At 39.4% G+C, this 14,300-nt stretch overlaps 1 protein-coding gene across 3 annotated transcripts in view; it reads left to right on the top strand.

Annotated features, from left to right (window-relative positions):
- si:zfos-2326c3.2 (misshapen-like kinase 1) overlaps nt 1-13,924 on the top strand; it is a 73,019-nt gene extending 59,095 nt beyond the window's left edge. For all 3 annotated transcript variants that reach the window (XM_041989616.1, XM_041989615.1, XM_041989617.1), the window contains 9 exons: nt 1,061-1,166; nt 1,393-1,548; nt 1,740-1,883; nt 3,220-3,354; nt 3,489-3,589; nt 5,610-5,759; nt 9,774-9,933; nt 10,026-10,165; nt 10,241-13,924. In XM_041989616.1, the coding sequence (XP_041845550.1) occupies nt 1,061-1,166; nt 1,393-1,548; nt 1,740-1,883; nt 3,220-3,354; nt 3,489-3,589; nt 5,610-5,759; nt 9,774-9,933; nt 10,026-10,165; nt 10,241-10,324 (1,176 nt within the window). In that variant the 3' untranslated portion in view covers nt 10,325-13,924. The remainder of the gene's footprint in view (nt 1-1,060; nt 1,167-1,392; nt 1,549-1,739; nt 1,884-3,219; nt 3,355-3,488; nt 3,590-5,609; nt 5,760-9,773; nt 9,934-10,025; nt 10,166-10,240) is intronic.
- The last annotated feature ends 376 nt before the right edge of the window (nt 13,925-14,300 follow it).

Here is a 14,300-nt window from a genome sequence, read left to right as displayed (position 1 = left end):
AGGAGTCACTCTTCCTATCATAGACTATCTTGGGCTTCGCTTCTTTCTGGATCCTCATGGTGGTTCTAAAGTGAATGTGGGGCTATCCCTGGATCCTCCTGACTCTGACCATTAATAGAGGTGCCCATCATCATCACCATCATCATCATCATCAGTTGATGGAAAACTTCTCAGTTTCACTTTTTAAGCTTCAGTTCCTCATCACACTTTACTAACTCCTGGATGAATTGGGCTGCTTTTCATTTTAGTTGTTATTTAAAGTAATGGAAATAAACATTTACATTTTCTACTGAGTTCCAGGTGAATTTACTCTGACACAGGAACTCATTCTGATTCTGACTCGTCTCACATGTCTCAGCTTCCTTCAGAGACCAGGATTAAACATGCAGCCCTGGCAGAAAATTTACCTAATTTATTATCTGTATAAAAATAGAACTTATGATGAGGTTAAGCCCTTAATGTCTTTTATTATTTACAATTAACTCGTAAATCCAAAAAATAAGGGAAGAAAATGACAAAAAGAAAAAGACCGGTATAAAATAAAATACAATTAAATGCTGAATAAATAATAAAACTCAATACATTAGAAATAAACAATTAAATACATAAATGATAATAAATTAATTCATTAAACAAAAAGAAATCATATTTAAACAAGGTCAGAAGTGGTTTAAAAATAATTAGCGACAGCAGGCATCCAGTGGTTTAATCCCTTTTATTCATCCTGGTTATCATTCACTGCAGCAGAGAAAAGCAAGCAGCATGAAAAGCTTATCAGCACACGTCCTGGTGGTGATGGTGGTTGGAGGCCGTGCATAGATTATGAACAGCATCAGAGACCAACACGCCTGCGGCCGTTTTCACTGGGAAACATGAGACTGCTGCAGTCGTTGCTTCCATCCAGCAGAGGGAGACGGCGTCTTAAACAGCAGCGATCCCATCTGGCCTCTAGTTCTTTATCAGCTTTGTTTTACAGAGCTGTATTTGTTCTGTTGCTGATTCATGAAAATATGTTGCCGAGTGAAATAAAAAGTCTGTGTGTTGTTATTGTACTCATCAGGCTTTCAGCAGCCCCACTGGAAAAAGCCCTTCTTCCTCTTCGTCCTCCTTCCTGTCCTTTATCGACCCGAGACTGATCCCCATATCATCGCCACCTCAGAGCCCCAGTGAGTACATCCACACTTCCCCCATCTGCAGCTCCACAGTGTTTTTCATCCATTCGTGTCAGTTTGTTCTCAGTCGCTTGTTCTTCGACATATTTTCAGTCCAGTTAAACTTGAGAAGTTTTGTTTCATTCTAGAAACAGCAGAACATCAACTTCTTAGTTATATGGTGAATATTTATGTTTCCATGAAGTTTGTTTTAACTGTCTTTCCTTTTGTCTTCTTGCAGCGGGCGGTAAGGGTGAACCAATCAAAAGAGAGAACCACAGGAAGGGCTCGGTGGTGAACGTGAACCCGACCAACATCCGACCGCAGAGCGACACTCCAGAGATCCGCAAGTACAAGAAGAAATTCAATGCCGAGGTCCTCTGCGCTGGACTCTGGGGTTTGTAGTTTTATCTGTACTACATATTGTTTTATAGTACTTAAATAGTCTGTCTAATATGCCATCTGTTCTTAATGTTCAGAAGGAAGAGCTGTTTAATCATCACCGAACTATGTCTCTGTGAGCTGATAAAGAGCAGACTCCAGCACAGCTTTGATTACTGCAGCGTGTTAATGTTGATGTGAACACAGGTGTGAATCTGTTGGTGGGGACAGAAAATGGCCTGTGGCTGCTGGATCGAAGTGGACAGGGGAAAGTCTACTCACTCATCAGCAGGCGGAGGTTTCAGCAGATGGATGTACTGGAGGGACTCAATGTCCTGATCACCATATCAGGTACATTTACTGCCACAGCACAAAGCAAACAGAAACAGATCAAATACTTTCATCAGTTATCCCAGAATTTGTTTCCCAGAAATATTTAAAAACATATTGACCCTTCAAATATTGCTAAATTGTGAACAAATGATTGTATTTTCTCTTCTTTTGTCATTTGTATCACAAACAAGGATTCAATTAGGCTGTTAAGACAGTAAAAACTTTGATCTATCGGTCGATCACTAACTCTAACTTTGGGGATTCAGCAGCACTTAATCAATCACACACACAGACATCAGTAGTGAGGATGAGCCAGGATGGTGTGGCTTTAATCACTGCTGCACAAAGATTTTCTGTTTAACTCCAGTTGTCACATTTGGTGTTTTATGATGTTTACATCCTCTTCATAAAACGGGAACAGACTGGACAGACGTGTTACCAGTAGGCAGTTGCTGAGATGGTGCAGTGTGATTGAGAACATGGCAGAGTTGATGTACAACTGTGGCCGTACCTTCCACTGAGGACACCACGGTCTGGACGCTGTGGAGTTTGGTATTTAGGTGCTGTCCAGGTACAGAAGGAGAAAATGGGAGCTGATAGACACGTGTAGCACTGTAGCTGAATTTTAAGGAAGCATGCTGGGTTTAAACCACAGGAGTTTCCTTCAATCTTAAAACTACGGCATCCTGTTTGGTTCAAATATGCAGTAATAACTATGGTTATAATATAAGTAATGGAATAAGTAAAGCTTGGAGTAACCTATGTGTCCCTGAGAAGCCTTCGTTAATTTTCCTGCAGAGTAGATCATTACATAGACCAGGTGTCATAAAAATATTCAGTACCTGGAACAAAACAGCCAGTGTGAGCTTTAAAAGACAAGAAAAAACTAAATCATTTAACGGATAAGATAGATAACATCAATCAGTCTCATTTCTTTTGATGATAGGAATGAATAGACGGCCAAGGTGTATGACCCTGTGTTGCTTACAACGTGGTTCAGTGTAGACCTCGTGTGTTTTGTGTGTGTTGGACAGAATAGATGGAGAACAGAAATAAGAGATGAGATAGAGGGGGTGGTTTATTTTAGGTCAGTTTTTGTCTTTACTTTGGTCTCTTGAGATGTGTGGACAGTAACGGGTGGTGGACCTCAGTATTTCTAAACCCTGGATACGGCCCTGTACACAGCAGCAGAAGTACATGACATGCTGTGTTTACACATACTCATCTGAATTTTACCACAATCTGATCAGATCCACCACCGATCAGGTCCCTCTCCCCACATAACAAATCCCAGTGTAACCTCTGATCAATGAAGCTGAATTCACCTTCAATCTTCCATTTTTTTCCTCTGTAGGTAAAAAAAACAAGCTGCGTCTGTACTACCTGTCCTGGCTGAGGAATAAGATTCTCCACAATGACCCAGAGGTGGAGAAGAGACAGGGCTGGACCTCAGTAGGCGACCTGGAGGGCTGTGTGCACTATAAAGTGGGTAAGTGCATCCTGCAAATAACACATGGAGTGTCAATAGTATTTTTCCTCAAAGCTTTATTCTGTTAAAATTGTAAACCAGAAGTATTTTTGTGTAGATAAGTTTGTTTACATGTCTTTGTTTTGTGTTTTCAGTGCGTTATGAAAAGATTAAGTTCTTGGTGATCGCTTTGAAGAATGCTGTGGAGGTGTACGCCTGGGCCCCCAAACCCTACCACAAATTCATGGCCTTCAAGGTTGGTGGCAAACCTGAAATTCTGTGTTGTCAGGAGCTCTCTGCCCAAAATGAACCTTACAGTCTTTTTCATAAATCAACAATAACTTCGGCCCTGATCAAAGTTAGCAAACATTTGAACATTTTCAGTATTTTAATCCATAACACAGCTTTGGGGTGACAGGGAGATTTTTTTAATATGGCACAATGTTTCTGAGAATTAGATTTATTATTTATTATTTTATAGCCATTTTTTGTGTATTTTATAAAAATATTAGCATCATGTAATCAAATAGACATTTGAAGGGTTAAAATCTTAATTATTTTTCAATATCTGATTGTTTTGATCAGGACTGAAGTTGATTAAAAGATTTAATCCAAAAACGGAGGAAAGCCAATGAATATACACTAAAGTGGTCCCTCGTTTATTGTGGGGGTTACGTTCTGAAAACACCCCGCGATAAATGAAATCTGCGAAATGATGACCTTATTCATTTTTCACAATTCAAATGAATGTTAAGGCCTAATTATCCCTCCTCGGAGTGTTTATAGACCTTTCCCAAACTATAATGAACATTTTCAACGTTCTCACACACTTTATACACTCTCAAAAACCTACATATGTTTAACAACGTGAATTTCTTAATAATTACTCCCCCCGTAAAATATATTACAGCTTCTCTGCTGGCGCTGCGTCCCCACCCTCATACGCAACGTCGTTCTTACACAAGGCCCGGCTGTTGCCGAAGAACATGGTTATGAGAAGTTGCTGGTGAGAATGTGCTTATACACCAACATGCCACTTTCAATGACATTGGAGTTATGAGCGGAACATCAAGGGGTCCCTCTCTTGTGCAACTGGCTGAAGTTCATTAACCATTATTGATATGAAAGCTGGGCTACAGTAAAGAACACAGGACACGAAGTAGACTGACTCTGGACATTCACAAAACACAGCACATTGATGTTTACCAACCCAATCAAGAAACAAAGCACAGTGGGCTGATTCCTACAGTAAAAGTTGGACACAGAATGGTTTAAATAGGATTTACATTTACTTAAATATGCAGCGCTGCTTATAAAAAAGAGTCTGCGAAACAGCGAGACCGCAGAAGATGAACCGCGACACGTGAGGGACCACTGCGTTTTTATAGCAGACATTTTTGTTCTTAATGACTTAATAAAGTAGAAAAATTTCAAATGAATGCTACACAGAATTAATAATTCATCAATATTTTATCTATCAAGACAGATTAAGAGAAAAAAGTTTCCCGGCCACCCACAATTTGTTTTAAGGAGTAAAAAAGAAAAACAAACATCTGACATCAAGTTGTCAAGCTGCCATTTAAAACCTTAAAATCCTCAAAATCATATGTAAAGTTTTTACAGCTGATTGTTGAAAGTGGACATTTTTGTCCTTAATGACTCAAAGGGGTAGTTTTTTTCTCAGTGTTCTGTTGTCCTATTAGAAAATGTAAAAGTTGAGTTGCAAAGAGGGAGGCTTTGTAAGAAAACGAGCCATTTCTACCAACAGCTAAAATTCTGGCCAGATGAAGACAAACATTTTCCCAAATGGACAAAAATGTCTAAAATGTCTCTCAGTGATGCTTGAGGGTTCAGTGTTGTTTTAAATGAATCTAAGTCATGTAAAACTCAACTTTACTTCTAAGTTAAAGTATCCCAACCACCATCTACTGGCCAACCACGCCGTCCTCCTTCTTTTGTCTTCTCTTTACGTCTTCATGTATGTAGGACAGAATCGTCTAAGTGGGTCACTTCCACAGACATGACACATCCAGGCAATGAGCCTGATGTGGACAGATTCTCTGCAGGGCTGTGTCCCATTTATTTTTGTCCTCTGCGGCCTGAGCTACTTTATCTTCTCCTCTGTGCGGTGTAGTCCTCTCTCCGTAGAAAGGGACAAATGTGGAAGAGACAGCACGACTGTCCTGGGTTCTCAGTTTTTATGCAGCTGCTCTTCAAACTGTGAAAGTCAGCAACTGATTATTTCATGATGTTTTGACTTTTGTTTGGACTTGCAGTCCTTCAGGTCCCTGCCTCAGAAACCACTATCTGTTGACCTGACAGTGGAGGAAGGACAGAGGTTAAAGGTCATCTATGGCTCGTTCTCCGGTTTCCACGCCATTGATGTCGACTCTGGAACGCCGTATGACCTCTACCTGCCCACTCATGTAAGCATCCTGCTCTCTGCTGTAACGTCTGTGGACCTAAAGATCACACCGCTACTCTGTCACCTTAGAATAAAGTCGCTATCATTAAGCAAAGGTACATAATGAACCCTTACACAGTTTAGCCGATGATTCGCCCACATGATGCCCAAACAGATCTAACCTGTGAAGGCGGAAGAATCCTCTTAATGTTTCTGTTATTTATGCTCAACACAAGTCCTGTGTTTGTAGTTGCTCTGGATCAGAGACACGTTCAATCAGGTGGAGGTTAACTTCAGGATTTAAGGCTCAGAAAGTGGCGTTTTTAATGCATCCTGGGGCCTGTTCCAGGAAGGGGGTTCAACTAACTCTGAGTCTAAAAACAAACGCGGGGTTAACTTACTCTGAGCTGAGCAACTATGAGTTTTGGGTTCCAGAACAGCTGCTGTGAGTTGGTTCGATCAGGACTCTCAGTCACCCCACAAGGTGTATTTACGTCTGTTCTATGGGTCCATGTCCTGTTGCATCACCCATCATCTGCTGAGCTTTAATTGATGGACAGATGGTTTTAAGTTCTCCTCCAACATGTCTGGATAAACTTAGGAATTCATTTTATGCATCGTTAGGGTAATCCCTGCAGAGCCTGTGGCAGCAAAGCAGCACCAAACCATGGCGTTGTGTTTTCCTTCCAAACAACTGGATTTTAGTTTCATTTGCCCGCAGAGTATTTAGCCAGTAGTGCTGTAGACCATCCAGGTGATCTTCCAACTTCAAACATGCAGCAGTGGCTTCCTACATGGTGTCCTCCCACAAACTTAATGTTTTATTTATCGTAAATGTGTCAGCAGAGATGTTAGCATGTGCCAAGTATTTCTGTAAGTCTTAAACAAAACAATCCAATTGCTTTCAGTTTGAAATGAAACTTTTAGAAAAAGGTCTCTGGTGATGGTGCAGATGAATAATTGTCTTAACATGAAGGAATCGCCCACAGCCGGCAGGACTGGAGACAGAGCAGGTCCTCGGCTGTATGTGGGCATGCAGAACTCGCTGAGTCATCCTCATATTTAGATCCTGACACATGCTGATAAATGTGGTTTCAGCTAGAAACACGGGAAACTGTTCCGCTTTGACTTGGTGTCCCAGTGTGTAATGAGCATTTTCGGTATTTTTAAATATGTTTCCGTGATGAGTTGAAATGGTGATAATCGTGTTGTTTCTGCAGATGCACCATGATGCATCTTATTGTTTACTTTTCACACTTTTATAAATGTAGTTTTGGAAACGTCAGTTTTGCTTTGTAAGAAAACTTTTCTGTGAAATGGAGGAATAAGGGAGCACACACACAGCCAGGCCCGGCCACCTCCAACGTGTGCTACTTTCTGAAAGCTGGGGGGGAGTCGGAGTGAAATAAGCTCTAAAAATACCTCCTCCTGTCCTCCTTCTCCTCTTCTCACACTCCATCATTAACTCTGTGAGTGTGCTGACCTGCTGCTGCTCCTGTTGAGAGAATTTTTTCTCTCTCTCTTCCTCTGGTATATTAAGCGAGTCTGCACACAGCTGCCTACAACACCGGTGCCTTATCCTGCTGCTGCTGCTGCCTCGCGTTTTTCCTCCCGTTCCTCTTCCACACACAGCCAAGCTTTCCTGCAGACACACTCACCCACTGCACACTTTTAAATCCAATTCACACTTTTCTTTTTACTCTGGAGGACTCCTCACACTCCTGAGCCTCTGTAGCTGCGCAGCCACACTCACATTTACACGCACACACCTCATGTTACATGCAGATCTTCCCACACACACCTACTAGCATCATCAGTAAAACACATCCAGTCCAAACGGTGATTTCTGTTTCCTCAGTGCTGTTAAAAGCAAGTTTATTTCTTCACACCGACTTCGTCACACACAGTGCTGCCACCCGCTTAAACACACACACCAACGCACACACAAACATCTGTGCTTGATCCTTGTGAGCTATGTGACGATGCTGATTCCAAGGCAGAGGATTAAGATTGCGTTGCGTCTGTGGATGCCGGTTCTCATGCTCAGGATTGTGGTGGCTCAGTCTCTGGTAATGTATGAAACTTTACCTGCTTTCCATAAGCCCACATACATCACTAAATCCTTTTATATGTTACTACATTATTTTATTTTATTTCATTGCTGTGGATTTTTTTTCTTTTTTTCCTATGAAAAGGAAGAAGAGCTTCACACACACATAGATAAAGATATTATTTTTATTATAAAGTATGAGTATTACTTTGATTGACGATGTGTTGTTTCATAGAAACAGAACGTCTAAATAAGTCATTAAGAAAAAAATCAATGGAAAAATGCTCCTTTAGGTTTTTTTCATTTTCTATTTTTTCACATACAGTATTTTACTTCTAAAGATATGTACACCGATGCTTTTTTATTTTTCAATCCTATTTTATTTTTTATTCATTTTATTCGTTTTTATCTTTTCAGTGAAAATATTGATAGAATAATATGTTATCATGTTTATTTAATTTAAATATGCTACAATAAATATGGCCATATCATTTTATTTATGCTTATCACTGAGGCAAGCTTGCTAATATACGTGTATATATATATATATATGTATATATATGTGTATATGTATATATATGTGCATATATATATATATATATATATATATATATATGTGTGTATATATATATATATATATGTGTGTATATATATATATATATATATGTGTGTATATATATGTATATGTGTGTGTGTGTGTGTATGTATATAAATACATGTTAAATGGGTGTCCACTGTAGTGGACACTATGCATGAAAGGGATGTAGTACGAGTCCAAACAGTCATTTGTTAACAAACACTGACTTTGGCATTACTTACATGAACCATGTGGTGGAGATGGTTCAGGAAGGTTTATTTCCACCTGTTTTTAGTAAGATTCAATAAAAACACTGAAAACTTTTTGTAATGAACAATAGAGCATTTACAGGGTTAAAATGTTAGTTTGTGCAGATTGTTTTCTTTTTTTTTTCTAAGATAAATGGGTTTAATGTTGTCTGTGTTTTTTGAACGTTCATATAAATGTTTCTGTCCTGTTGGCTGTTCCTGAACTGATGAAATGTGTCTGATGGGAATGCAACAGAGCTGAGATTTCTTTGTGTTTTATCAGAGCTGCTTACATATGCATGCATTAGAATCAGGGATCTCAGACTCTAGTTCTCCAGGGTTGCTTTCCCGCAGGTTTTAGATGTTTCCCTGCTCCAGCACACCTCATTCAAATGAAATGGATCTCCCCAACAGCCTGTCGAGGTCTGCACAATGCTGTTAATGACCCGTTTAATTTAAATCAGGCATGTTTAAGCTGGAAGAGTCTAAAACCAGCCGGACGGTGGCCCTCGAGGACTGAAGGTTGAGATCCCTGCATTAGACGAGTGCTTCAATCAACCGATCGATCAATCAATCAAAATTTTATTTATGTAGCACTTTTCACACATAAGAGCAGCACAACATGCTTTACACAGCAATAACAACTAACTAACCAACTAACTAACAAAACCGGTGGGTCCCTTATCGATGACTGATTCAGCATCCGTCTTCTATCGATCTGTTGTTCCCAAACCTTTACTGCAGAGCTCTCTTTTCATCAACAACAATAATGTACTTTCACAAATATGTGTCTTTTGCTTGTAGTACAAAAACTATAAGTTTTATTTAGCCTAGACTCCTCCGGTCATAACTCTGGGCCTAACTCTGGGGACCATGGTACTATATTAAACTTATATATAGATATTTTGTTGATATGACAGCATTATTATAATTTTATATGGACACTATTTCTGTTATTTTTTTATTTTTCACATGCACCCTAGAGTGTCTCCACATACCCCACAGGGTGTCTGTAGAAACAGTGCTTAAGGGCAATAACGGCTCCAGGAATGTACAAACTAAAAACCAGTGTGACATCAAAATGAGTCAGAAACACAGTTATAAAGTCATGAAGTTATGTAGAGTCGCTCTAAAATAAGAGTGTGTGCATTTGTGTGACAGATCCAGGGCTCCATCCATCCTCATGCCATCATCATTTTACCAAACAAAGCCGGGACGGAGGTTCTGGTCTGCTACGAAGACGAGGGCGTCTACATTGACACCTACGGACGCATCACCAAGGATACGGTGCTGCAGTGGGGAGAGATGCCTGCATCTGTCGGTAACTTCGGATCACGTGTTTCAAACATACACAAACAAGCGTGTTGTCACACATGCAGAAAGATGCTGAGCTGTGTGTGTGTTCGTCTCCAGCCTACCTTCAGTCCAACCAGGTGATGGGGTGGGGAGAGAAGGCCATAGAGCTGAGGTCGGCCAACACGGGAAACCTGGAGGGTGTTTTCATGCACAAAAAAGCACAAAAACTCAAGTTCCTGTGTGAAAGGAACGACAAGGTATGAGTCACGGTGATGCTCTCACATTTGTGACATTTGTGGGACCAGATGGGCTCTGACAGCTTCCTGTTGCAGGTGTTCTTCGCCTCAGTGCAGTCGGGAGGAAGCAGTCAGATTTACTTCATGACGCTGGGACAGAACTCGCTGTTCAGCTGGTAACAACTGGACCTTCGCTCTGGGATCAGCTGGTGGGGTCCGACTTCATTGCTCTGGGTTTGCCTGATGATGTCTTTTTTTCAAATCGGACTTGTGTTGGACATCATTTAAGGATCAACCAAACATTCCTCACTCCATTTCTTAGTTTTCATGTAACTGAGTAGCAGCACACACAGTTGATCTGAATGCATCGTTTCATCCTCGACTACGAAAATCTGCTCCACCTGTTTCACATTTAAAATCTGCTGCTGCGTTGCCTTTTCACCACAATAAGAAGGGTCGGCAGTGAGTTTTTACCACCATCAGTGATTTTAACGAACTCTTGGATGTTGTCAGATCATTTTATTCCACATTGGCCACAGTTACATGGTGTTTTTTATTCTGAATTATTCACAATTAAATCATTCAGAATGAAAATATTCTCCTTCGTGTTTACATGGAAATAGTCATTCTAAATTGAGGTTTACGTGGAAAACACGTGTAATCACTGCAACACGATGAGGGAATGAGAATGCTCAGATGGATCAGAATTCATTTAAAGCAGAATAAACGTTTACATGATCGAGGAATTATTCAAATTGGATTTAAAATCAGAATTAACCAGCCACTTACTTTGGATTTAGGTTCAATTTGGAATTGCCATTTTTATTTGGAATTAGGTGTTTCTATTGTCATTTTAAAGAGGATTTAATTTTTATTCTAAATTAAAGGGGAATTAAATATCATGTAAACGTGGCCATTAACTCATCTCCACTGGATCAGTTAGTCTTCTTTCCATTCCTGAAGAATTCTGTTGACTGCTGATGAAGGCCCATGTTCATCGTTTTCTTTTACAATGTGACGTGTTCTGGAAGATCTGCTGAAGTCTGCTGATGAGTTCAGGTCTGAGTCGGGTCATCTGAGTCATTCCACAAACGCACACTGGAGAAGTAAAGTCGCCTTTCGCTTCATCTTATTCCACATTTTGTTTCCAATGCAGCTTTCAGTGTTCCTTGTTTCTGTTTCCAGATCAGTGAAGTCTTTCCTGCTTGTTTCTGTTCAGTGTGGTTTTCCTCAGTATCACTGGACTTACTGGATGCTCTGATACTGGGTCAGTCAAACTGTTAATATAAGACATATCCCCTCTTTACCTCTTAGGTAAACGATGTAGTCATGAAGGAAGAGTTTACATCATTTAGGTTATATTATTATCTGTCGTTTGTTGTAAATGTTTGTTTTTGTTTTCCTCGATAGAATTAAATGAAGGGTTTTTTTTTTGTTTTGTTTTGGGGTTTTTTTCAAGCTCATCTTTATTCCAGTTTGACCTTTTGGCCAACCACAGATCTGGACCACATCACATTATTTCTGCATAACAAGGACCAAGAGAGTCACGGGCCCAGGCTGCGATGGCTTTTCTCTTGGCTTCCAGTTATTTTGTACAGCTTAAGATCTGTATATATTTATGTAAGATGCACTGTTTTTTTAAATGTTTTATGAAGGACAGGCCATCGTGATGTTTGTGTACAGAATTAGAGGTTTCTAAATGTGAAATTCAATCCCAAAAGCAGAGTACATGCATGTTGGTGCCATGATCTTTGAATGTTTGTGATATCATTATGAGCTACTGTAGTTCGGGTTCCACCTGCCTGGTTGAAGCATTCAAGACAAAATGTTTGTTTTTTTGCTTGATTTTCTCCTGAAGTCTATGAATCAAGTATTTTGCACATTAGCCATTTTGAACATGTTTTGTTAGATTTTTTTTGTTATATTTTGTAAACAACTTTTAGCTCAAACTGCGACATTCAAGCCGTCCTCTACGCATGTTTCTGAGCGGTCAACTTGAAATTCTTATTCTTGTTGTTGTCTGAATCTGAGTCAGAGTAGATGCAACGAGATGGGCTTGAAAAGTGAAAATGCCAAAGATAGGTTTGCTGTCTTAAAGTTATCAATGAGATCATTTTTAAAATAGGACCATTTGGTATCTGAATCAGTTGGTTATACTTCGACAAACATATCAGCCTACAAAAATCCCTGTGACGGATGAAAGATGAAAGTACTGGTTGAAGACTTCTTGTGTTTAATCACCATGTTTTAGATTTATGTTAACTTATCTTAAAGTAAAGAAATCATTTATTTTGACCATAATATGTCAATTTGAAGTAGCATTTTGCTTTATAGTGTATTTACTCAAATTTTGTGGATACCAAAACTGCACCAAATGTTCTATATTCATGATTCTTCAAGTATTTATGACATGTGAGAGAAATACATTACAGCTGGTTCTGTGACAATATTTGAAACTGGAAAATTAACTCGCTGACAGTCTTTTTGTAAAGTTTATGTCAGTTGTCTTGTAGCGTTTGCATTAGCAAAACAAATAGCAGTTTTCCCCCTAATTTAACCAGAAAACACAGCTTTACATCTGTATTGTATTTAAGAGGCTAATATTTAACAGCTTTAAGCTAGCATGGGCTAAATCTCCCAGAACCATTAGCTAGCTTACAGGATCTAGCTAACATTTTTAGCTAATATATGGCTAGAATTAAAAATATGCTATGCTAAATGCTATCTAATATGAGCTAAATCTTAAAGCTAGCTTGTAAGATCTAGCTAACAATTTTTAGCTAATATATGACTAAGATTAAAAAGATGCTAGGCTAAACACACCTAAAAATGTTTCACTTTTCCCAAATAAGATAAAGAAATGAATCTATAGTACAACTTCCAAGTCATGTACAAACATACCTTAAACTTTAGATTTAAAAGATTTTGGGAGCTTGAAAACAGTGAAGTTTAGGCAGAAAGCACGTTGAACACAGTTTGAGTAAGTATCACCAGAGTTAAATGTATTTCTATCTGCAGTTTGATCAAATCCTGTTTAATTTATATGTAGAAACGGTCGGTGTGCTGGCTTGTGGTTAGTTTTGGTCACATCTGCCCAGTTTGGTCAGGTTCCTGAACAAGAACCCGGCCGACAAGAGGCCAGACCACCCCTGGTCCTGAACTGGCACAGCGTTTTACCTTAGGCTTCTTTTCATTTTATTATTTGTCTCATAATGACTCAGACAAGATTATCCATTTTGATAAAGTCCAATCCTTCTTGTCCACTAAAGTCTGAGGTTGCATTGTTCAGTCGATTGAGAGTCTGTTGCGTCCTCTTATCTCACTTAGACTGAGCAGCATACTTGCAACCATTAATGTCTTTTTCTGCATTATTCTCCCTCCTGCATCAGGATTTTAAGAACTGACTCTACTTCAAGCTAACCAAGTCATCTTCTAAGGCCAACCTTGGCTTGTTTGGGATTATTAGAAACACATTCTGCTTTGTGTTTCTTTTTTTGCGTCTCACTGTAGCTGTATTACTAATGAGAGGGAGATGGGTGCATTTCCTCCCACACCTTCCACGGTTAGGATCATAACAGATTCTGTTTCAGGCCTGCGATGACTCATATTTCTGAGTCTCCCACAACTTATTTTTCTCTCACGTCTGTCAAAACATCATCTTCCCACTACTTCTTTTTCTCACTGTTGGATTGTTTTTCATTTTTTAACCACTTTAATGAGCTTCCATTCCAGGAAAATGACAGACTATAATAAATTCAGTATTTCTTGCTGTTTTGTGAAGTGGGATGAAGGATAATTCAGAAAAAAATGTACTGTATGCATAACTGTAAGTCTGTCCATGTAGTTTAGAGTGTTTGTGTGGGGTAGTTTGCGGTAGATGGGGAGCAGATGGTGAGATAGAGGAATGGAGCTGCTTTGGTTTGAGTCAGGTGTCAGAAAGGGAAGGAAACAGGAATGTTTAACTTGGGTCTTTATCTCTGGATGGTTTTGGAGAGGAAAAGGAAAAGGATGTGACAGGAAGAGATTTTCAATATTAACTATCTGCCTTTGTATCACTTTGATTAATACAGCAAAACAATCCTTCTTCTGGACTTTAAAATCACCGATAGTCTAATATTTATCTGCCACATATCAGACTGATATTGTCCAAAAGCAG

Source organism: Melanotaenia boesemani, chromosome 7, assembly GCF_017639745.1.
Source record: "Melanotaenia boesemani isolate fMelBoe1 chromosome 7, fMelBoe1.pri, whole genome shotgun sequence".
Classification (NCBI taxonomy): Eukaryota; Metazoa; Chordata; class Actinopteri; order Atheriniformes; family Melanotaeniidae; genus Melanotaenia; species Melanotaenia boesemani.
Note: the sequence above shows the minus strand (reverse complement) of the source record. Positions and strands in the feature narration are given on the sequence as shown.